Genomic DNA, 26,161 nt, shown 5'->3' with positions numbered 1-26,161 from the left:
AGTGACGGCACCTCCCGCAGCCCCGAACTTGCAGAACCTTTCAATATCATCAAGTTGCCCTGTAAGTACGGGCAATAAAAGACATCGTTAATGATCCGCGGGAGCACGCATTGTTAATGATATCTTGCATGCACACTGAACGATATTAAACACAATGAACGATAACGATATCATTATCTTTCATATCATCCAATTTCCCGTCTAGCGTGTACGCGGTTTTAGTCTTACAAAGCTCATACACTACTGCAAATGCATCATGGCTCATTAATTCTGCCGAAAGTGACTGAAAGTCATGTTGCACAACAGATCACACATGTATTAATATTTGCCTGTAATGTAATTGAAATACCAATTTGACATACCGTATGCATGTTGCCACCTGTCTACTTTGTAGATATTGCCCAATGTAATTATATGTACAAGTGGATCAAATTAATTACACTGATTGACTGGACATTGGTTGTATAGTGTTTTGGACATACTTATGGCTGCCTTTCTACTTTTTAAATATTTTGGAGTGGGCAGAGTTATTTTGGCGAGACACACACCACAGGATAGGGATATCTTAATTGGGGCAAATAACCAATAGATGCATTAAGGTCTGATCAATTATACAGTTTCCACTGTATACTGTAAGTGATAATAAGAAGGAAGAGGACGGGGTTAATAAACCTGTCTTGGTAGACTTCCAACATTATCTTAACCAGCGAGTAGTCTCCAAAGCCCAAAAGTTTGACCATAGCTGCCTTCTAGTATAAGTAAATGGGACAGTATATGGTGTAAACTACTTTAGATTTTCCAATTGTAAGGGATGGAATGACTAATATGTATGTTAAATTAACATTCCATTAAGCTATCCACTTACAGTGTTGAATTTTGACCAATAAGTTCTGAAGGTCTAAGTCTGTGTGTGACTAAAGTCTGATAACGTTTCTCTGCATTAGGCAACTTATACATTCTACTATTGGTGACTTGGGGGAATATAGATACATTAAAATTTTGCTGGATATTCAATGAAAAAGGAAATTTTTAGGGGGCTACATAGAAATATTAAGCATTATCTGTAGGTATGTATGGGAGACCACAGAGATATCTGTTACAGTCCTCTGTTGTCAATTGAAAGCAGCCCCCATAGGTTTCTATGGCTGCTGCTAACATGACAAATTTAACAAACTCCGGTATACAGACCTTCAGATGACGTATGCCATTGTAGTCTATGGGGCGCTTCCTGGAGAGGTATCCAAAAGATCTTATTACCACGTTACCACACCGGGAAGCGAATGTGGAAGTAAATTGATTACATTAGTGATCACTTTATGTTTTACACATCACTGGGATGGGCTTCTATTGGAGCCCCTGTCGCTGCATGTGATTTTTGTTAAATACCAGCAATCCCATAGAGGGAACACCCCTCCAAACCATCCCAATTTCATCCGGACAGTCCCATTCTTTGAGCTGTGCCCCGCTGTTCCACCCGCGGGCAGAAGTGTTCTGCGGGCGGCCGGGAGGTTGGGCACCCTCACAGCCGCAGCTGCGCTGTGGTGCCGCACCCCAGAGAAAAGGAATGGCATCCATTTAGTGCAGGAAGACGGCTGGGGGCAGCCCAGCTACTGAAGGAGTGCTGGGCTCGCCCCCAGCCTGACGTTAAATGGGAGGCGTGCCATATGGGCATGCCCCAAAATTGCGTCATTCAGGGGGTGTGACCTATGGTGATTAGGCCACATCCCATTTTCACCCCATTCAACAGGCACCTCAGTCCCGTTCTGCACAAAGCGTGGCTCCTCCTGTAGCCGGCCCTGGTTGTTGCCTTCTGAAAGATTGCTTTTTATAGATTGACACCCACCCTTAGCACATCTGCAAATATGGAAACAATCAGTACAGTTTTTTTTCCATAGTCACACATGTTAACATTTAACATCCTGGGTGAGATGCATCAAACCTTAGAGAGAGATAAAGTGGAGAAAGATAAATACTAACAAACCAGCTTCTTACTGTCATTTTTCAAATGAACACAATTGCAAAAAAGCAAAAAAGAACAAAAACTCTTTTATGGGGCACTCTTGAATCAATTTAAGAAAAATATAATGAATTAATATTATGGATGGGAAAAAATGGCATAAGACTTAACTTTTATTAGGGAACCCTGATAATAAAAAGAGTGATAATTGATACACTCAATACACAAAAAAACAAAAGTAAATAAAAAAGAATAATTGTGTCAAATCACATATTAATTAAACACCTGTAAAATGACAGATGCTGATTTCCTGGTACTTTATCTCTCTCCCATTTTATCTCTCTCCAATGTTTGATACATCTCCCCATCAGTAATATTGTAGCATCAGTGTGTTACTGTGTTAAGCAGGCCATTTCAAAAAGAGATTAGATTTCAAGTATGAAAAATCAATTTAGTGAGTTGCCATGTAATAATTTTAATTAGCCGACAAGTGAATTACTCATTAAAGTTAACTGTGCTCCCCCAAAACTTCAATATGATTTTCAATATGACATACTGTAGGATTGAAGCATCAGGATGGCATGGGTAAGCAAGATTATCTTCTTATTCTTATGTCATTACCGCCACCCAAAATTAAATTGATGGTGTTGGATGCAGTTATGATTTCAGGTGATCAGGTTTTCTACTAGAATTAAATTGCATTATGGCATACTGTATAGAAATATACATTTTGGTTAAGCAAACCATTTAATGTTGTCATGTAAAACACATTATAATGGTAATACCATTTGAATTTCCTTTGAAATCATTTTGGCAATTGCCTAAGTTATACATTATCTCTTATATACTATTTGATAAACATACTTGCAGACTTTCTAAAAACATTTATCAGAGAATTGCTGAGGGAAGGCAACTTTACTACTATGTTACCCTACAATACTGGAGATTTGCTCATACACAGTTCTTAAGAGCACATGTACACAGGTATACAGCATGCGATGGCCCGAGTATAACTCAAAGAGTAATGTATCCCTATGATGGCCATTCACAAAGCCAATAAACACCATGCACATGTATAGAACTTGCAGTTTTATTCGGATTGATATAAAATTTCGGTTTCCGCTCCACTGTTTTCTATTTAGTAGCATTTGAGCAAAATGCATAAGTCAGAAGTAGGGGAACAGCATGGAGTGAGTAACAGATAATCTATCTCCCCATTTTACATTGTTTCATCATTAAATTAATTGATTATTGACCAAGATAAAAGTGTTAAAAAATAAAAGTGTTAATTTAATGATGTTTGGATATGTAGCACGTGTCACCAGATATACATGCACAGTATATAACTATAGTAGTCTTACTATGGAATAAATGAGTTGTCATGTGTTACATTACTTACAGTAAGCTATGATTGGTTGTCACTTAATGATCTCTTCAGTACTAAGCAATGATGACTACATACTATTTTGACTTTATAAATGCCATTTACAGCAATTATCCCTGTATTATACATTGCCCACCTACTGTAGGTTTACTGTTCATATGATAATGTTGACACATTGTTTTTATTTTGCACATCTCATGTTACCCCTCATCTATACTTGTACATTAAGGGGCAAGTAAGCACATTGTAGTCAGTGTATCAGTGATACTGTAACTCGATCATAGCCTCTTGCTTGGTTTAAGCAAAATTACTTCATGCATTAAGCATCATTTTTTGTTTGCTCTTCATGGATAAATAGCAAAAAAGGGAATATATTGTTAAAGAATTATTATAATGTCTATTCAAATGGAGTATACTAAAGGCAAATGTAACAAAACAGCATGTCACTCCTGTCTTATAAAATGTCATGGTGTACAATGAGTTGTGGGAATTTGCACACACCCTACTAGTCAGGAATTTGGGAAACATATACTAGTTCACAACCGATAAAACCTGTACATGTTGTAGAAAAATTGAGTTTGTAATATAAGAGCCACACAATGCCTCCAAATCATACACCGGGAGAGATCCGAAGGGGGCAACCCACTCCTATGGGCAGTGGACATGACAACACATTCTCATCATTGTGGGCCCACCATCAGTTATTCAAAGTTTCTATTCACAACATTTTACAGTGGAGAGGGGGCTAGGATGATGCATTTCAATGCAAATAGCATCAGCCAAACCCCCAAATTCAGAGCTCTCCAAGAACTTCTGGGAGAGTTGGCAAGTATTTCTCAAATTCATGAGAGACTATGGATCTCTTTACTAAATTATGCCCTTACCATTACAGTGTCATCACCATGATCATTAACCTACTGTACCTCCTTAAGTCAGCTTCAGTATTTTATATTTCTGAAAAAGCTAAAATGATATATTTGTAGGAATTGTAGTTATTTACCTGAAATAGTAGTAAATTGTTGTTCTGAAGAGTGACTATTAAAGTTTTAAAATAATATAAAGCAACAATCTCAATACAAAAATGTTTTCTTAGCATGTATCACTATGGCAGTCTATAAGAAGAATGTTTGTATACCAGTTTACTTCAGGCTACTATTAATAATTTATAAGTATTATATAGTATTATGAACTCACATGTCAATTACAGTCACATGGCAAATAATGTGATGAGCAGAGAGGCTTTGGATTGGCTCTCTGAGCCCTGCTTTCACTGTGACATCCTCCACCTCATTCTCCTGCCACTGCCATCACATGACATGCTCTAAATATTTGTTAGCCTGTATCCATGTAGCAGACTGGCAGCCTTACTAGTTTTCCAACCAGAAAGATTTTGAAAAGGAGATACAGAAATGATTTGTAGAAGAACAGCTATGAAAAAATATGTACATGTCTAAAAGTGTACTTTATTTGCTATTTTTAAAAAATGATGTGGCATTGTTGCTATATATTGGTTAATAAAGGAGAATGATCACAGATGTAAGATTTTGAATAAAAATAGTCTAAAATGTTCCTAAATGTACTAGTCTTTGCTAGCAAAACAACCTTTGTGAACTTATATACACTCCCTTTGCTGTGTAGCAAAAAATGATCCCTAGCTATCAGACATTTTAGGTTTTGAAATACTTCTTTAGACATTTAGCAAAAATCTGCTGTGCATAGTACTACACACAGTTTACATTATTTTCACTTACTTGTGGATGTTGTTTTACATAAACAACTTGCATGTTAAGTGTAGTAGCCCTTTTATAGTAATGCATTTATATTTAACATTTTTCAAATCTTACAAAATGTTGGTGTAAGAAATTAAACACTATTTCAAAATTGATAGATAAAGTATATGTTCCTGAAATGGTTTGAGGAAAACACATATTAAATATATCTAACATCTCCTGTCCAGCATGTTTCCGGCCCCTGTTGGTGTTACTCTAAGAATTAATATTCTATATTCAATGTTTACCGTTTAGCAAATACATATATGTTCAAGCAGGTTGTGTATAGGACACCGGCGGTCGGAATGCCGGCGGTCAGAATACCGGCAGCGGCATCACGACAGTCAGAATTCTGACACCATTAGGTAAGTGCCCTAATGCTGACCTTTACCCCTACCCCTAGCCCTCCCTCCCTCTCCAGTACCTGAACCTAACCTTCCCCCCCTAGTGCCTAAACCTAACCACCCTCCCCTTCCACTAAGCCTAACTCTCCCCCCTTAGTGCCTAACCCTCCCTCTAGTCCCTAACCCTAAACCTAACCCTCCTCCTAACCCCTGATACTTACCTTTGGGATGCCGGCAGTTGGGATTCAGGAGCCGGGGTTCCGGCGCCGGTATTTTGACCGTCAGCATTCCGTCTACCTCCCTGTTCAAGCATACGAATACAACAACAGGCAGCTCAGTGTCAGATTCCCAAAACTATTTCTATTAACTGCTCATGTACAAGCAAATGTTGCAAATTATTAGTCAGTTTTACATTTATGTCAGTCACCATCTGTACAGTGCCATTTACAAACTAAAGAACCAGTTATTTTATGTCAGTCTGTCTGTATGTCATGTGCATACTGTATGTATAGCGCATTTCCTTATGTATAAATGGTCTGCCCCTAGCATACATGGTTGCATGTCTAGTTCGTGGCTTCATGGGTTGTCCAGCCCAGGCAGTCTGTGCAACCATTTGCAGGATAGTCAGTATAGAGTGTATTGCACATGTGAAAAATGTAAAAGATGTCTATTCATAGTTCTGCCTGCTCACAACTTTAGGACAACTGCCTTAATTAATTAGGGCTTACATACATTTAATGTGTTCATTACATTTTATATGTGTCTCTTTCCCATATCTAGTTCACTTGGTTGGTACAAAATATTGACCATTGCTTGCTGAAGCATAAGACAGCTACTAATCTCCGGCACCTCCAAAATATCAAGAATCCCCTCTATAAACCCCCTATAAACCAGAAACTTCCTCTGTATGCATATTATTCCCACATTAATCCATTGAATCCATTCATGTAGCTAATTTAAACATCGTCTCTCAAAATATGTTATTCTTGCATGTGGGCGCAATACTGGGAACATGGGCGCACTGACAACTTTTACCCATCCTTTAGATACTCCCATTTTGATGCACGGAATCCTGCAGAAAAACAGATGAAAAATGGGACATGTATTGCAAGGCTACATCTTATAGGCTTGTGTCTAGTTCTCTACACCAGCAGGTGCATAATAGTCACAAGGCATTACCAGAGGAGAGAAAAGAGCATAAAGCTGCAAAGCCAGTATAGGGAGATAAGTGCTGTTAGCATGTGGAATGTAATACATGTCACAGGAGAGATAATTATCCATGAACCTTTATATGCCAGAGAGATTTCCAGGTGGTTCATCTGCTACTGTACTTTTGAGATGGAATTAAAGTTTGGCTGTGACATGTCTGCATGGCGATACATAACTTGTGTAATAATGCCTCCATGGCTGGCTGCCAGCAAAGAATTCTTCTAACAATGTAAATGGCTTAAGTGTTTGTTTCCAGACAGGACCCTTTCAGCCCAGGCACTTCCCAACTTCATTGTCTCTTTGTTCTAACGGATGTTAAAGGGACTAAGTGTTTGTTTTCTGGGCCAGATAGATTAGATAAAGTCTGAATTTTTAAACTATACCTTCTAGGCACGCAAACCATTTTATGTCTCACTGTGTGCAACTGTACAACTCCAGAGACAGAATGTTCCAAGTAATAACTTAAGTAAGTAACTTGGGAATTTGTGTTTTACGAAGCAGAGAATATTTATCTTGAACCATCTGTTCAGCTGAGAATATGTTTCATCATATTGTTCAAACTCCCTGCAAGGAAACTTGTAGGAGCTCTGACTTCATATATAATAATCACTTCATGAGTGCACCACCTGCACCTGTTGCCTAAACAAAGTGGAGGCAGCCATTTTGTTAGCTTAGCCAATATTTGCTAGAAGTCAATTCATTAGGAAACAATAAAAAGGAAATATGTTATATGACCCGAAGATGGCGATGTACAATGAGTTGAGAGCAGCTGTAAAGGGAGGATGTCAAACTCCAAGCTTATGCTTGTACTTAACAGAATATACAGAAAAAAGAGCACTCAAGGTACTATTAATATTAAGGATTGTGCAACTTGATTAAATAACAGAAATTGAATAATGTCTATTTAAAACTTCAACAATTCATATAGAAATATGTATTAGCAACTGGACAGCCATATTCATATTCAGAGAAAGCCCAGAGGCTCTTTTGCTGGAAAGACCATTCTCAGGGGGCATATGCGGATTAAATATATAGCTTTTAAATCATTCTGGATATTCAAGTTTTTATCGATAGTGGTATGTTACCAGTTTTGAGGTGAAGATTGTCCAAATAGTCCAGTTTAGCAAGATGTCCTCACCATGTAGACGTCTTTGGAATCTCTTGACCTGGCATGTAAAGATGGTGACTCGGTGCAGTGTCTACACTTCATTGGGACTCTCTGCACTCGAATCACAATTGCTGTCAGGAGGCGTTTGAACCCTATAGATGCCTCCTGCAGCATTTATATATTTGCTGGGCTGTATTGCACAGCGGCTTCCTTGCGGCAGTGCTATACTGTCCACATCTGAATCATACCCATAGTGTATGGAGACACATTTTTCTGATGACAGGAATACATTATGGTGAAAAGTAGACAAGCAATCTATGTGGAGACGGATTAAGTAGATATTTTGGGAGTTTAAAAATACACAAATCCTTGTCATTGGTGGACATAGAGATATAAAAAATTAATAATGTAATTATGTGCTCTTAAAACACTATCATCTATAAGTTATTTGTTCTTCTAAACATATAAATGTATTTTTTGTGGGCATAAGAAATCACAGTTTTGTTATGTTTTTCATTGTAATGGTACATACAATTTCTTATTGTTTTATTATGTGTTATGTTTTTATATGTTTTGTATTTCCTCAGTTACTTCCTTTATTGTACCTTTTTATTTATCCACTGTATATGACTGGAACAGTAACTGACTAGCATTATCAAATAAACTGTAAAGACCATTTGTTTGACAACTGTAATTTAAATATTGTTTACTGTACTTAGGGTTAAAACAAATCAAGTCAGGTAGGTGCACAGGAAGTACCATCCCCATTGCCAAGCTTTCTTGTGCATTACATTCAAATTAACCCAAATCATCCTATTATGAATAGTATTATAGTCCCAGATAAAACAAGCCAGTTCTAACGTGATGGGTGATGAAAAGATCACAGTCCTGTTGTTGGCATGTGTGCAGCTCATAATTCTCCTTGTCTATGGTGGCTAGTACCAGGTAATACTAGGAGTCCCAGGAGAAGCATCCATAGCAATGTGCTGCAGTGGAACTGTATTTACATAATAAAGAGGAGGAGACAAACACTCTGTATTTTGGAATATTTGATTTTCCAACTGTCCAGTGCTGAAGAGTTTTTTTGGCACTTCTCAAATAAACAATGAAAGATGATGATGATGATGATGATGATGATGATGATGAAGGTTAACAAATATAAAGACCTAATAAAATAAATTTTAATATTACATGTTAACTAACAACAAAGCCAAGAATAGAAGCATACTGTAAGAGCAAAACTAATTTTGCATGTTTCTTTATTCCAGACCCTCTTCCACCTTCACAAATTGAAGTGAGAAGGGACACAGTCACACCTACAGGTTTCCAGGTTTCCTGGACACCATCTTCCGGATGGGTAGATCGATATGAATTGAAATTACTTAATAACAAAAATCAAAGTGTCCAAGAGTTTGAAGTCTTTGGGAATAGCCCAAAAAAGGAAGTTATGTTTACTAACTTACATCCTGGCACAACATATGTTATTACCATAAGAGCCATATCTGGTAGCAAGAGCACTCAAATAATTTCTATTAAAGGCTACACAGGTAAGATGCCAGATCTGCCATGTTGTTCCAATGCAATGTGTGTGTGTACAAAATACATGCAGGGTTGTCTTAACAGCAGTGTGGGCTCTGGGCAAAGAAATGCACTGGGGCCCCTACCCACCCATTCACGGTAAAAAATTTAAATGGTCAATAAAATTAAACCCTCCTGCATGCCCATCAGACCTCCCACACATGCAGAAAGACTCTGTCTGGCTGGTCTGAAGCCAGTGGATGAAGTGAAACTGGGCCTGAGGTATGTACTCGTCACCAGGGGAAGGGGGGGGGGTGTCTGGATCAGAATACAGTGCATCGGCGGACGGGCTATAAAAATATCACAAATTTACCAACTGGCCGTGGCTGCAGGGGGGCAGGTTGGCGGGCCCCTACAAGCTTCGGGCCCTTGGGCTACTGCCCAACAAGCCCAATGGAAGAGATGGCCCTGAATACACGCATATAAAATGTACTAAGTTGATGTATGTTGTATACAGAGAGAGAGAGAGTATGCACACTTAATTTATTTTCTGTATAGTAATGTAAACTGTCATGATGGCCTGATCGAGATATTCTCTGTATACAGAAACACTATCTTCACTTTGCTATGAGCTTTTATGTGTGTTTCCCACTTTGTTCCAACACAATTTTCAAAGAATTATCCCTACTGTATATCATTGGCAAATTCTTAAAATTGTACAAATCTGGCTCAAGAATCTTCAAAAAGCCATGCTGTCCTCTGTACAACAGTGACCATGAGCAGCTGGCCAGTAGAAAACAATTGTTTTAAAAAGATTGGTTTTATTATAGACCAAAGCCAAATTTTTCATGTGGAGTGATTGTAATGTACCATATGTATAATTTCATTGGCAAGCAGTTTATTTACAGTGTATATGTTTTGTTATTCAGCGATTATTTCATTCATCCAGAGACAATAACATCAATATATAGGAGGTCTTCCTAGTTAACAGAAGTACATTTAGTGTTTTTTAATTACTTTATCTTTTAATTAAGGGTATGACAATTACTTTTCTTTTATTTGTTTTATCAAGACAGTACTTAATAGAATTATTATTGGTAGCTTGTATCAAATGATTACTGAGATATTATTGTATTTGGTATTAGGGAATATTTGAAACTTTTTTATGCAGTATTAAGTACATAACCTCACATATTTACCTCCTACTGGTTTGCTAATTTTTACGTCCTTCTATGTAAATTGTCGTTGTCCTCCGGATAAAATATTGGGATAGCTTAATAAATTATTTTTATTAGTAGTGAATTGGGGAGAACAGTATACAACCAACAGAAATATAACATATAAAAGTTTTATTTAAAATACATTTATTATTAAAATATCCTATGTAAATGTTTTATTAATTTTGATGTCTTAATATGTTATCAAAATATTTTGTTGAGCATTTATGTTGCTTATCAGAGTTTTATGAAGTCAGGAGCTTTGCTGGGTCTTCCTATATTTATTCTATGGGCCTGATGCAATGTTGAATGCATGTCAGCAATAATGTCTCACGTTATGCATGCACGGCAATGTGTATTTTCACCTGTACGCATCTCTGCAGGCAGACTGTCTTTAGCTGTATGCTTAGTCTGACACCCATCTTCATCATCATTTGCAGCCTAGCACCAGCCAACACTACAAAAGATATGCTTGCAAAAGTTAGTATTGACTCTTCCTTCCAACTCTGTATAGTCTACAGATGTGGCAACATTTTGTCTATGTGGGAACACTCCATTACATCCTAGTTATGCCTTCTCAATCACAAGTGTAGATGCGGCTGAAATGCATACAACTCAGCATCACGGCAATGGGATTCCACAGTATGTGCAGCGTGAATACAAATAGGTATACATTCTACTCTGCATCAGGCCCTGTGTGTTTATTACTACTGGTGACTTGTCATTCAGGACACAGTGACTGTCTATAAATAACTTCTATCTTCTCTATTTTAGTTCCAATGCCTGTGAAAAGCATCAATGCTATTAGTAAATCAGACAGCATTCGTGTATCATGGATGCCAGGTGCTGGGAATATAGAACTTTACAAACTGTTGTTATTGGATCAAGAAAGGACAGTTAATGAAGTCAGCCTGGATAAACAAATCACTGCTTACACTTTTAATGGACTTCTCCTAGGACACATCTATAATGTCACAGTCATCACTGAGGCAGCTGGCCTGCAAAACTGGAACTCTAAATTCGCAAGAACAGGTAATAAATAAGTAATAAAACGGAATGGCCACCTAAAATAAGTTGCTTTGTTTATATAGTTTACTTCTTTTCTATCATGCTCTGTTTTTATGAGTTCTTTTGAAACTATGTTTATTGAAGTATGAAGGTACAACACACCTGCTCTACTTTATATATACACTATGGATTATTTATGTTATTAACTAATGGTACACAGGGCCGGCAACAGAAATCTTGGGGCCTGTTACACTACTATTTCTGGGGGCCACCCTCCCTCAACCCCTCTCGACCCTTCCTTCACACATCACTCCCAATACATGTCACAGGCCACATGCATCTATCTATCTATCTGTGTTTTCTCCAGGATCAATTTCACGGGCGCTCCACCAACCTCTTTTTACACGCCACCCAGCACTTTGACAGCACCAATCAGTTAGCCCCTACAGAGTAAGCCCCCAACAGAGAGTAATCAGTGTTACAGGGCTCAGCCAATAGCGCCCCCATTGCTAGCCTAGCAATGAGTGCTATTGGATGAGCTCTTTGTCTGTCACATAACTGCAACGCTACTAACGCTCTGCAGATCGCTTGCTCTTGGGGAGCTATCTGATTGGGGTCTGCCTCTAATAGATGGATGAGGAAGACCTGTGACTGTGCCTCTAATTAGAGTTGCTCTTTAATTATGTTACTTTGACAGTATATCTCCTTCCTATAAGAGATCCCCAGAGTCGCAATTCACTGATGTTACTGTGACAGGCAGACACAGAGATCCATCAGATATTCCTCCCCCATCTTTAAGAGACAGGGTGTGGTTTGGACATGGGAACATTGCAGAGGGGCTAGACGGAGCATGCAGACATGTAGTGTGACTCGGTCGGCTTTACTAGATACAGTTATATCTATGTCCAGCCAGTAAGTGCCTAACATCTTTAAAAAATATATCAAAACCTTTTTTTCTGGAAAGAGCACTATATATATATATATATATATATATATATATACAGTAGCACTATATATGCATGTAGCCTACATGCAAATATATATATCCAGTATATATATATACAGTATATATATATATATATATATATGCATATACACAACAATGTCCCCGGCACTCTAGTGCAATAGAGATGGATCACAGGCAGTTCAAGAGGATTAATTTCCTCAGAATTATTGCAAATTCTTGCTATACAATGTCCTGTAACACCTCTTTTCTATACTGTCCCTAAGGTCTACAAAACTTTGTTTGATCCCCCTGGCAGACTTTTGTCCAGGAATGATGATGTTTGTCCATGAAAGATGACGTTTTGCCTCTTCCTGAGACCTAATTTTTGGTGGGAAAAATCGGAATTTGTCGGGAAAATCCGAACTAATCCAAACCCGCTCATCTCTATTTGTAGCGTAAGAGGTCCTGTAGCCCACTTCACTTTAGACCTTACCGTTACATTTTGGTGGTAGGGTGTTTTTTGGCTTTCAGACCCATGCCAGACGAGTGGCTGGTGGCGCGGTCAATTTATCATTTACTTTTAGCCCCGGGCCTGTGGCAGGTGCTTTTGTACCCCTTGTACCCCCTTGTTGCTGGGCCTGATGGTACAACATGACATTGGCTCTGTGTTGAGATTCTGGTTACTAGTGTGATGTAAATAAATATTAAATTTTTCAATTGCAAGGTAAACAGTATAGTACATACCACTTATAGTAATAAATACAAACAAGCAGAGAGGTAAGATTATTTACATTGAGTTACCTTGATGTATGTGTTTCCCTGAATTAACAAATAAACAATAATAAATAAAGTAATATTTTCACTGTATGTGCTTCTAGGTTTTTTTTTCATAGTAAATTCTCTTATTCCCTACATTTCATCATATGTCCTGCTTTCTAGTAATTCCAAGGTCAATCTAAATCACCACATTGTAAATATTCAATGTTACTCATTCATTGCTACTTAATTAGAAATATTGAACATTATTTATAATTTGAATAATATTTGACTGGTTTCCCTCAATTTTAGCTCCAGGTGAAGTAACTGATATATCTGTGGTGAATGAGGGAAGTTCTGCTATACTAAAGGTTCGCTGGAAACCACCTAGAGGGAAGCTGGATTCCTATAATGTTACTTTGTCTGAACAAGGAATAATAAAATATGGCAGAACTCTAATTTCTGCCTCCACAGAGGTCACCTTTAATGATCTAACACCAGGACGTCTGTATCAGGTTACTGTCACATCCATGGCTGGAGACCTAAGCACTGACAAAATGGCAACCGGCAGGACTGGTATGCATTTAGTCACTTCTTTCATTTTTGCAACAAAACAAAAAACAGACAGATCTACAATATACTCACCATAAGATGTTGTGTACTTATATTTATCACAGGACATACTGTATGTAACAGGGTATAAACCTAGCAGAATGGTATTACTGATTACACGTGCTTAAGTTACCAATGGTATTAAATATAATTATCTGTTAATTGTTGTTTTATAGTTCAGTCTACATGGCCTATCATTAGGCTCTGTCAGAAGAACATACCTAATGGGATATTTTTGTAGGAACCTTAAGCAATACATATGATGTACTCATAACTGTTTACACTACATGCAAAATAATATACATTAAGGAAAAAAATTAAGATTTGAATCTGTCCTTGATAACAATATGTTGTGATAATTCAAGTGTACTGTGAGGCATTATATGCCACCAGAAGACTAACAAGTTGAAAGTAACTAATAATAATGTTTGTGTTCCCCCACTTTCTTCTCTAGTCCCAGGGAAAGTTTCAGATCTGAAGATGAGCAGCAATGGGCTAAGATCTCTCCGAGTAAGCTGGTTGCCACCTTCTGGTGACTGGGAAAAATATCACGTCGTGCTCTACAACCAGTCTGTCATTTTGTTGAACAGAACTTTAGACAGTCACTATAGAGAGTTCATTATACAAGACCTGGGGCTTATACCTGGAAGACAGTACGGAGTTGCCGTTGTTGTGGACAGCAATGGTTTAAAAACTGAAGCTTACTGCAAAGGCAGAACAGGTCAGCTAATACATATTGCCTATAAATGCTTAATAATCAACTATATATGTATATGCACACTGGGGAACACCATAGCCATTTTGCACCACTGCAGATTCATACAGTGGGTGTCATTTACATGCCAATTGAATTCACATTATTCTGGTTTCAACCAGTGCACCTACAGTCAGTATCAGCATTACCCAGCACACATCTCCTCCATTCAGGAGAGACACCTCTAGTGCGCAGAGAGGCCAAATAAATTTGAGATATGCGCTGACCCCTGTGTTTTGGATCTAGATTCATCTTCATGTTTTGGTTTTGATTTTGGATCTGTTTTCTTTAATCGCTAAAATGTTTTTAAAAACAGCTAAAATCATGTCATTTTTGCAATCCAAAACCCGAAATTCGGATTTAAAATCCGAATTCCAAACCGCGGGGAGATCAGAACTGCAACTTGGATCTGTTAGGATCCACTCAGGGGATCAGAACCGCGACTCGGATCAGTCCTGATTTATGAAATTTGGGTGGATTCGGATTTGTGGAGAACTGAACCGCACATCTCTAAAATAAATTGTGCAAAGCGTGACCGTCAAATCAAAAGTACAGTGCATACTTCTTTAAAATCACCCCTTTGATTAAACAATAAGCATTACAGACATTCCTCACTTAGCAACCTACTCATTTAACAACCGCTCGGACTTACGACCAGCGCTCCGACCAGCTGGAACCCATAGTACAATGGCTAAAATGTTATTCTGAATGTTTTTGTTTATAAATTTAATTGTACTGTGCAGTATGTAATAGTTATGCAAAGTAAACACAGTTACAGTATCAAGTTTGAACTTCCTTTAGACCTTTTCTTTATTCAGAATGAATAAAAATTATTACCTGTATTAAGTAGTATGGATCCTCGTTTAGTGACCAATTCGTTTAACGACCTAGTCGTAGGAATGGAACTCGGTCATTAAGTGAGGAATGTCTGTATTGAGTTTTATTTTAATTTATAACTTCAGAGTTGAGGGGACATCGGGACTGTCTTTACATCTGACACTTGTTTATTTGACTTTTTGTTTTACATTGGTCAAAGTGCACCTAGAAATGAGCTTCTCTGTCATAGAACAATGGGAAGAGACATAATGTGCCATATTACAATTAGAAAACAAGATCCGATCTCCACCAGCTGACGGCTGTGGCAAAATTCTGTCCTTTCGCGGAGTGAAAATGGCTGTAAATCCCTCCATACAGCATGAAACACCCATAAGACAGTCCCTTTTATCTCATTATAATATATGGATCACTGAAAGAAATGTGATTTAGATACTCTTCCACAAAACCAGCCTGTTCTGTACTTTGCAAGGATGTGCACAAATCAAGGCAACTTCTCCATGAAAGAGTACTGCACCTCAGCAATTTTGCACATGTAAATGAGGCCTAGTGTGTGATATAAAAGTGACTTTAAATAAATCCGTACAGAGCAGTAGTAGCAGTAATAGTAGAATGTATATTTAATTCTGTAACAGCAAGTTTTATACCTTTGCATCATGAAGATGATACTTAAGTTAGTCTAGTATTTGCAAAATTGCTCTGTGGAGAGTAACAGTGTCTCTCAACTAGCACATATGTGTTAAAGCTCTCAAGCTCTGTCATGAAGAGAATGGAACCAGATTTCTGAGTAAGGTAGTCAGTCACTGATTTCCTAAGTGGTCATGTGATGGCAGAATAGGAGGGGGGGGCAAAGGTTGTGATATGAACAAGTATTCTGAGAAGAGATGCGTTCCAAAGTCTCTCAGTTCACTACATTAAATGACTCTTAACAAACTGTATATAGCATCTTGAAGAAAAGAAACAAGAAGGAAGAACAAATCAACAAAACAACGTGTCTTAGGTAGCTTGAGTGATTTAAAAAAATAATACAAAAATGTATCACTGTCTTGCAGCTTTATCTAAATATGTTCACCTTGATCTATACCACTCCCCTGCAGTAGTTTTCTGCTAGGAGGGAACTTCTTCTCTAACGAAGGAAGCAGAGTGACAGATTTACAGAATTGGGGGTATATTTACTAAAGTACAGGCTTTTAGAAGTGGAGATGTTGCCCATAGCAACCAATCAGATTCTAGCTATCATCTTCTAGAAGGTGCTAGATAATACCAGCTGAATCATCTTTCACCTGTTTAAAACCCTAGAAGGATATTGTCCCAAAGATTTTGGTAGAGCTACAGATGTCTGTAGTGAAGTGGAAAACCAATACTTTAAGAAAGATGAAAGGGAGTGTCACACCCATGGTTCATGTGGGAAAAATTTCAATTTGGGGGTTTAATGGCCATTTATGTTCAGTTATCAGCTTTTTGCTTCTATTTCAGCACAATAAATATAGGAAACAAATCAATAAATGTAAAATGTATTAGTGCATAATATTATTCAGAATTCCCTACTAACTCTTTGTTATCCACTAACAGAAAAGAATAGAACAAAAAACATCAAAAATGCATTTTTTTTGCTTACAAATTGTACAGAATGTACTAACTGGTATTATATGTAGGGAGATCAAAATGTCTAGCTTATCTCTGGTTTGTAGATGTTAGAAGGTGTGCTAAGGATATCTTGCTTTGTGGCTATTTAAGTAAAGCATCAAATAAAGATATCACAGTAGTACAGTATAAAACACATTTTGGAACAATTAATGTTGTTTTTTAAGTGCCTCTTTGCTCAGCATAGGAAAAGATGATATTTATAGTGATCTATTTTTGTGCTCTAAACATGATGAACCTTGTATTAGCTAGCAAATATAGTATGTAAAATTGTGTAATGGTCAGGTTATAGTAATTTCACAACTGGACTATACAAATATTCAGACTATCAATTCATTTGGGTCTAGTGACATTTGGTTCTAGTGAAGCACAGTGCTTAACCGCATGAGCATTGGCTCACCCACCAAATATTCACACAAGGTGTATTGCACGGCATAGTAATGCTCGTAGTAGGCTGGCCACTCTCCCGACAGATTTTTTCTCCGGAAAATGCTATTTTTTTACGCCACATGATGTGAAGACATCTGTCTCCACACAGCCTGCAGCAATGGAACACCTCCCAACCCCCTGCAAATAAGGACGAGCATACTGATTGCGGTATGGTGGGATGGTCCTCCAAAGTCAGAACTGTGCCACCAAAAACAGGACAGTTGGGAGGAATGTTTCTGTCTCTACTGTGTCTACACTTTTTCCTGCCGGGTTTATGTTTGTCTTGACATAAAAAAACCCTACATTTTGGGAAATGTGGTTTATGTTTATGTTCCTTCTTTTCACACAGCTCCTCAGGCTGTCTTTCAGCTCCGCGTTAAGCATGCAAATGAATCGTCGTTTAGTGTCACGTGGATAACTCCTCTGGCAGAGTGGGACAGCTATGTGGTGTCACTTGCAGACAGGGATCTTACACTCATTAACAAAGTTCTCGCTAAGGAATCCAAAGAGTATACGTTTACTGAGCTGGTGCCTGGAAGGAAGTATACAGCCAAAGTCACAAGCATCAGTGGGGATCTCAGCAGCTGGACTTCTGTTGAAGGAAGAACAGGTAATACGTGAGCTAAATAAGATAATAAATGTATAGCGTTCCTGAAGAGTGTGAATGCTGTGGTCCATTGGTCAATCATCTATAATTAAAGCATATCATAAGTAGAGATGTGTAGGCTTGGATAAGTTTGGATTTTCCCGCCTAATATGGATTTTTCCCACAAAAAATTGGGTCTCAGAAAGAGGTAAAACGTCATATTTCATGGACAAACATCATCTTTCCTGGACAAAAGTCCATGAAAGATGATGCTTGTCCATGAAAGATGGTGTCTTGCCTTTTTCTGAGACCTCATTTTTGGCTGGAAAAAAAAATCAGAATTTGGCAGGAAAAGCTGAACTAATCCGAGCGTACACATCTCTAATCATAAGTAATAAATAAATAAAGGTATAACATACATGTAATAATGTCGTAGGATGCTATATATTTACAGTAAACGTAATGAGTTGGTACATAACTGTGCAGACAGATCTACATGCATAATAGGCAAATAATGCAAAAACAATATTGTTGGTACATATCAATTAAAATAAATATTCATCCTGTTAGATGTAAAACATGGCTGTGAGTAATAAAACTTCAGAGAATGAACAATATAGCTGGAGTTACAGTACGGTGTTGGTGCACTGAACCAATGACTGACACTGGTAATGATGAAATGGTATCACAAGCCTGCTAGCCTACTTCAAGAAAAAAAAAAAGAAGGTGGATGGAAAACATTAGCTGAGAGTAACAATAAAGAAACGGCTGATTACATTGATACATGCATCTCTCTTTATGATTGACACTAAAGAGAACTATGGATCAGTTTATACCCAGACAGTCTAGCTTCATACAGTATATAACATATAAATAGAATACTAGCAAACTGGGCAGTGACAATAGGTGCTCATGATGTTTGGCCTGAACCGTGTCCAGTGTGCTAGAAGTATGTAGTTACATTCTGAGGCAGACTTTGTTTTCCTGAAAATCAACTGGAAAAGAAGTATATTATTTAACATACATATCTTTCCTCCTGTGCAGTTCCATCCCAGGTTAGTAACCTAAACGTAACCAATCTGGGGACGACTACCAGCCTGTACACTGACTGGACAAGAGGTCGGGGCGATGTGGACACTTTTCAAGTCCTACTAATACATGAAAATATTGTTATAAAGAATGAGAGTGTATCTAGTGACACCAATAAATACCAGTTCCACTCCTTGAAGCCGGGAGGACTGTACTCTGTGGTGGTAACAACGATTAGTGGAGGCATTTCATCCAGACAGACTCTGGCAGAGGGCAGAACAGGTAAGAGAATGATTATTCTGCATACACTTATATAAGAAGCACACTGCTGTCAGCCAATAAAAAGGACTACTAAGAAGTGCCCTCTAAGTAGATATAAAATGCAGAAGTTTGTGAACCTCGACAATCACTTTTGTCACCACATTGTTTTCAGCTTTTTATTATTCTAGTCTGGCACTTTAAAATAATACATTTTACATTTATAAAGTACCAAAATATTCCACAGAGCTGCATTATAATATATAAATAAATATTTATATAAAAATCAGGGTTCAAAGATTTTACCATAGAAGGTATAACATTAATAATGTCCCTGGCTTGTAATACAGACAAGCTGCACAGTACAACCTCCCTTACTCAGGCTGCTAATTATGGGGCTGGTGCTACATTGAACATACTGTGCGCTTGTTACATGTTATCGCACAGTATATGGTCTAGAACTGAGCACTCGCTAGTATGAGCAATGTGGAGTCACATGTAATTAAAATGCATTTGAATGTATGACTGAAGAGCCAAAACTTGAGGATAATAGGATAGTCTCATTTACTGCAGGTAAAAGTCAGTGAGGGCATGTTCGTGTAACTGGACGCTCAAACCATATAACATAGAATTACTTTTACTACCGAAAGTCTGCAGCACCTTACATAGTACATAGACAGAAGCAGTGCAAACAATACAAGACAAAGAAATGCAAATACTTATAGTACGAAACATTGCATAACATGGGATAAAACTTGTTTAACCACTGCTGCTCATGCAGTCATAATACTCACAAAAACAGTGCCGGCTGAGCCCAAAACTTGGGTGCCATTGTTGGTAATGAGAAGGATATGATGGTATAAGTGATGGAGGGAAAAGCACACGAGGGAAGAAGGACCTACATGTGTGAGAGAGGGGCAAACAGAGAAGTGGTGACAGAGGGGAGAGACATTGAGCCAGGAGTACAGAATGAAGGCTGGAAGACTGGAAGTGGGTTTTGAGAGCCCATTTGAAGCTTTCGATAGAGGTGGTTAGTCTGATAGAGAGAGATATGCGACACTCGTACATCTGTGTGCGAATGAGTCTGATAGAGAGAGAAATGTGACACTTGTACATCTGTGTGCGAATGAGTCTGATAGAGAGAGAAATGCGACACTCATACATCTGTGTGCGAATGAGTCTGATAGAGAGAGAAATGCGTGTCGCAAGTGTCTTGTACATCTGTGTGCGAATGAGTCTGATAGAGAGAGAAATGCGACACTCATACATCTGTGTGCAAATGAGTCTGATAGAGAAATGCGACACTCGTACATCTGTGTGCAAATGTCTGATAGAGAGAGAAATGCGACACTTGTACATCTGTGTGCGAATGAGTCTGATAGAGAGAGAAATGCGACACTTGTACATCTGTGTGCGAATGAGTCTGATAGAGAGAGAAATGCGACACTCGTACATCTGTGTGCGAATGTCTGATAGAGAGAGAAATGCGACACTTGTACATCTGAGTGCGAATGAGTCTGATAGAGAGAGAAATGCGACACTTGTACATCTGTGTGCGAATGAGTCTGATAGAGAAATGCGACACTCATACATCTGTGTGCGAATGAGTCTGATAGAGAAATGCGACACTCGTACATCTGTGTGCGAATGTCTGATAGAGAGAGAAATGCGACACTTGTACATCTGTGTGCGAATGAGTCTGATAGAGAGAGAAATGCGACACTTGTACATCTGTGTGCGAATGAGTCTGAAAGAGAGAGAAATGCGACACTCGTACATCTGTGTGCGAATGTCTGATAGAGAGAGATATGCGACACTTGTACATCTGTGTGCGAATGAGTCTGATAGAGAGAGAAATGCGACACTCGTACATCTGTGTGCGAATGAGTCTGATAGAGAGAGAAATGCGACACTCATACATCTGTGTGCGAATGAGACTGATAGAGAAATGCGACACTCGTACATCTGTGTGCGAATGTCTGATAGAGAGAGAAATGCGACACTTGTACATCTGTGTGTGAATGAGTCTGATAGAGAGAGAAATGTGACACTCGTACATCTGTGTGCGAATGAGTCTGATAGAGAGAGAAATGCGACACTCATACATCTGTGTGCGAATGAGTCTGATAGAGAAATGCGACACTTGTACATCTGTGTGCGAATGAGTCTGATAGAGAGAAATGCGACACTCATACATCTGTGTGCGAATGAGTCTGATAGAGAGAGAAATGCGACACTCATACATCTGTGTGCGAATGAGTCTGATAGAGAAATGCGACACTCGTACATCTATGTGCGAATGAGTCTGATAGAGAAATGCGACACTCGTACATCTGTGTGCGAATGAGTCTGATAGAGAGAGAAATGCGACACTCATACATCTGTGTGCGAATGAGTCTGATAGAGAAATGCGACACTCGTACATCTGTGTGCGAATGTCTGATAGAGAGAAAAATGCGACACATGTACATCTGTGTGCGAATGAGTCTGATAGAGAGAGAAATGCGACACTTGTACATCTGTGTGCGAATGAGTCTGATAGAGACAGAAATGCGACACTCATACATCTGTGTGCGAATGAGTCTGATAGAGAAATGCGACACTCGTACATCTGTGTGCGAATGTCTGATAGAGAGAAAAATGCGACACATGTACATCTGTGTGCGAATGAGTCTGATAGAGAGAGAAATGCGACACTTGTACATCTGTGTGCGAATGAGTCTGATAGAGAGAGAAATGCGACACTCGTACATCTGTGTGCGAATGTCTGATAGAGAGAGAAATGCGACACTTGTACATCTGTGTGCGAATGAGTCTGATAGAGAGAGAAATGCGACACTCGAACATCTGTGTGCGAATGAGTCTGATAGAGAGAGAAATGCGACACTCATACATCTGTGTGCGAATGTGTCTGATAGAGAAATGCGACACTCGTACATCTGTGTGCAAATGTCTGATAGAGAGCGAGATGCAACACTTGTACATCTGTGTGCGAATGAGTCTGATAGAGAGAGAAATGCGACACTTGTACATCTGTGTGCGAATGAGTCTGATAGAGAGAGGAATGCGACACTCGTACATCTGTGTGCGAATGTCTGATAGAGAGAGAAATGCGACACTTGTACATCTCAGTGCGAATGAGTCTGATAGAGAAAGAAATGCGACACTCGTACATCTGTGTGCGAATGAGTCTGATAGAGAGAGAAATGCGACACTCATACATCTGTGTGCGAATGAGTCTGATAGAGAAATGCGACACTCGTACATCTGTGTGCGAATGTCTGATAGAGAGAGAAATGCGACACTTGTACATCTGTGTGCGAATGAGTCTGATAGAGAGAGAAATGCGACACTTGTACATCTGTGTGCGAATGAGTCTGATAGAGAGAGAAATGCGACACTCGTACATCTGTGTGCGAATGTCTGATAGAGAGAGAAATGCGACACTTGTACATCTGTGTGCGAATGAGTCTGACAGAGAGAAATGCGATACTCGTACATCTGTGTGCGAATGAGTCTGATAGAGAGAGAAATGCGACACTCGTACATCTGTGTGCGAATGAGTCTGATAGAGAGAGAAATGCGACACTCGTACATCTGTGTGCGAATGAGTCTGATAGAGAGAGAAATGCGGCATGCATACATCTGTGTGCGAATGTGTCTGATAGAGAGAGAAATGCGACACTTGTACATCTGCGTGCGAATGAGTCTGATAGAGAGAAATGTGACACTTGTACATCTGTGTGCGAATGAGTCTGATAGAGAAATGCGACACTCGTACATCTGTGTGCGAATGAGTCTGATAGAGAGAAATGCGACACTCATACATCTGTGTGCGAATGAGTCTGATAGAGAGAAATGCGACACTCATACATCTGTGTGCGAATGAGTCTGATAAAGAGAGAAATGCGACACTCATACATCTGTGTGCGAATGAGTCTGATAGAGAAATGCGACACTCGTACATCTGTGTGCGAATGAGTCTGATAGAGAAATGCGACACTCGTACATCTGTGTGCGAATGAGTCTGATAGAGAGAGAAATGCGACACTCGTACATCTGTGTGCGAATGAGTCTGGTAGAGAGAGATATGCGACACTTGTACATCTGTGTGCGAATGAGTCTGATAGAAAGAGAAATACGACACTCGTACATCTGTGTGCGAATGAGTCTGATAGAGAGAGAAATGCGACACTCGTACATCTGTGTGCGAATGAGTCTGATAGAGACAGAAATGCGACACTCGTACATCTGTGTGCGAATGAGTCTGATAGAGAGAGAAATGTGACACTCGTACATCTGTGTGCGAATTAGTCTGATAGAGAGAGAAATGCGACACTCATACATCTGTGTGCGAATGAGTCTGATAGAGAAATGCGACACTCGTACATCTGTGTGCGAATGAGTCTTACAGAGAGAGAAATGCGACACTCGTACATCTGTGTGCGAATGAGTCTGGTAGAGAGAGATATGCGACACTCGTACATCTGTGTGCGAATGAGTCTGATAGAGAAAGAAATGCGACACTTGTACATCTGTGTGCGAATGAGTCTGATAGAGAGAGAAATGCGACACTCGTACATCTGTGTGCGAATGAGTCTGATGGAAAGAGAAATGCGACACTTGTACATCTGTGTGCGAATGAGTCTGATAGAGAGAAATGAGACACTTGTACATCTGTGTGCGAATGAGTCTGATAGAGAGAGAAATGCGACACTTGTACATCTGTGTGCGAATGAGTCTGATAGAGAGAGAAATGCGACACTCGTACATCTGTGTGCGAATGAGTCTGATAGAGAGAGAAATGCGACACTCGTACATCTGTGTGCGAATGTCTGATAGAGAGAGAAATGCGACACTCGAACATCTGTGTGCGAATGAGTCTGATAGAGAGAGAAATGCGACACTCATACATCTGTGTGCGAATGTGTCTGATAGAGAAATGCGACACTCGTACATCTGTGTGCAAATGTCTGATAGAGAGCGAGATGCAACACTTGTACATCTGTGTGCGAATGAGTCTGATAGAGAGAGAAATGCGACACTTGTACATCTGTGTGCGAATGAGTCTGATAGAGAGAGGAATGCGACACTCGTACATCTGTGTGCGAATGTCTGATAGAGAGAGAAATGCGACACTTGTACATCTCAGTGCGAATGAGTCTGATAGAGAAAGAAATGCGACACTCGTACATCTGTGTGCGAATGAGTCTGATAGAGAGAGAAATGCGACACTCATACATCTGTGTGCGAATGAGTCTGATAGAGAAATGCGACACTCGTACATCTGTGTGCGAATGTCTGATAGAGAGAGAAATGCGACACTTGTACATCTGTGTGCGAATGAGTCTGATAGAGAGAGAAATGCGACACTTGTACATCTGTGTGCGAATGAGTCTGATAGAGAGAGAAATGCGACACTCGTACATCTGTGTGCGAATGTCTGATAGAGAGAGAAATGCGACACTTGTACATCTGTGTGCGAATGAGTCTGACAGAGAGAAATGCGATACTCGTACATCTGTGTGCGAATGAGTCTGATAGAGAGAGAAATGCGACACTCGTACATCTGTGTGCGAATGAGTCTGATAGAGAGAGAAATGCGACACTCGTACATCTGTGTGCGAATGAGTCTGATAGAGAGAGAAATGCGGCATGCATACATCTGTGTGCGAATGTGTCTGATAGAGAGAGAAATGCGACACTTGTACATCTGCGTGCGAATGAGTCTGATAGAGAGAAATGTGACACTTGTACATCTGTGTGCGAATGAGTCTGATAGAGAAATGCGACACTCGTACATCTGTGTGCGAATGAGTCTGATAGAGAGAAATGCGACACTCATACATCTGTGTGCGAATGAGTCTGATAGAGAGAAATGCGACACTCATACATCTGTGTGCGAATGAGTCTGATAAAGAGAGAAATGCGACACTCATACATCTGTGTGCGAATGAGTCTGATAGAGAAATGCGACACTCGTACATCTGTGTGCGAATGAGTCTGATAGAGAAATGCGACACTCGTACATCTGTGTGCGAATGAGTCTGATAGAGAGAGAAATGCGACACTCGTACATCTGTGTGCGAATGAGTCTGGTAGAGAGAGATATGCGACACTTGTACATCTGTGTGCGAATGAGTCTGATAGAAAGAGAAATACGACACTCGTACATCTGTGTGCGAATGAGTCTGATAGAGAGAGAAATGCGACACTCGTACATCTGTGTGCGAATGAGTCTGATAGAGACAGAAATGCGACACTCGTACATCTGTGTGCGAATGAGTCTGATAGAGAGAGAAATGTGACACTCGTACATCTGTGTGCGAATTAGTCTGATAGAGAGAGAAATGCGACACTCATACATCTGTGTGCGAATGAGTCTGATAGAGAAATGCGACACTCGTACATCTGTGTGCGAATGAGTCTTACAGAGAGAGAAATGCGACACTCGTACATCTGTGTGCGAATGAGTCTGGTAGAGAGAGATATGCGACACTCGTACATCTGTGTGCGAATGAGTCTGATAGAGAAAGAAATGCGACACTTGTACATCTGTGTGCGAATGAGTCTGATAGAGAGAGAAATGCGACACTCGTACATCTGTGTGCGAATGAGTCTGATGGAAAGAGAAATGCGACACTTGTACATCTGTGTGCGAATGAGTCTGATAGAGAGAAATGAGACACTTGTACATCTGTGTGCGAATGAGTCTGATAGAGAGAGAAATGCGACACTTGTACATCTGTGTGCGAATGAGTCTGATAGAGAGAGAAATGCGACACTCGTACATCTGTGT

General features: G+C 39.4%; 1 protein-coding gene across 1 annotated transcript in view; it reads left to right on the top strand.

Moving 5' to 3' along the window:
• PTPRB (protein tyrosine phosphatase receptor type B) overlaps positions 1-26,161 on the top strand; it is a 141,610-nt gene that overhangs the window by 46,587 nt on the left and 68,862 nt on the right. Inside the window, exons 5-10 of the mRNA XM_088452567.1 lie at positions 9,040-9,318; positions 11,281-11,538; positions 13,529-13,792; positions 14,283-14,549; positions 17,839-18,099; positions 19,120-19,386. Coding sequence (XP_088308693.1) covers positions 9,040-9,318; positions 11,281-11,538; positions 13,529-13,792; positions 14,283-14,549; positions 17,839-18,099; positions 19,120-19,386 — 1,596 coding nt within the window. The remainder of the gene's footprint in view (positions 1-9,039; positions 9,319-11,280; positions 11,539-13,528; positions 13,793-14,282; positions 14,550-17,838; positions 18,100-19,119; positions 19,387-26,161) is intronic.

The sequence above is a fragment of the Taudactylus pleione genome, unplaced genomic scaffold (genome assembly GCF_031769625.1).
Source record: "Taudactylus pleione unplaced genomic scaffold, aTauple2 ptg000038l, whole genome shotgun sequence".
Taxonomy (NCBI): Eukaryota; Metazoa; Chordata; class Amphibia; order Anura; family Myobatrachidae; genus Taudactylus; species Taudactylus pleione.
The sequence above is the reverse complement of the archived record's forward strand: the minus strand, read 5'-3'. Positions and strand labels throughout refer to the sequence as shown.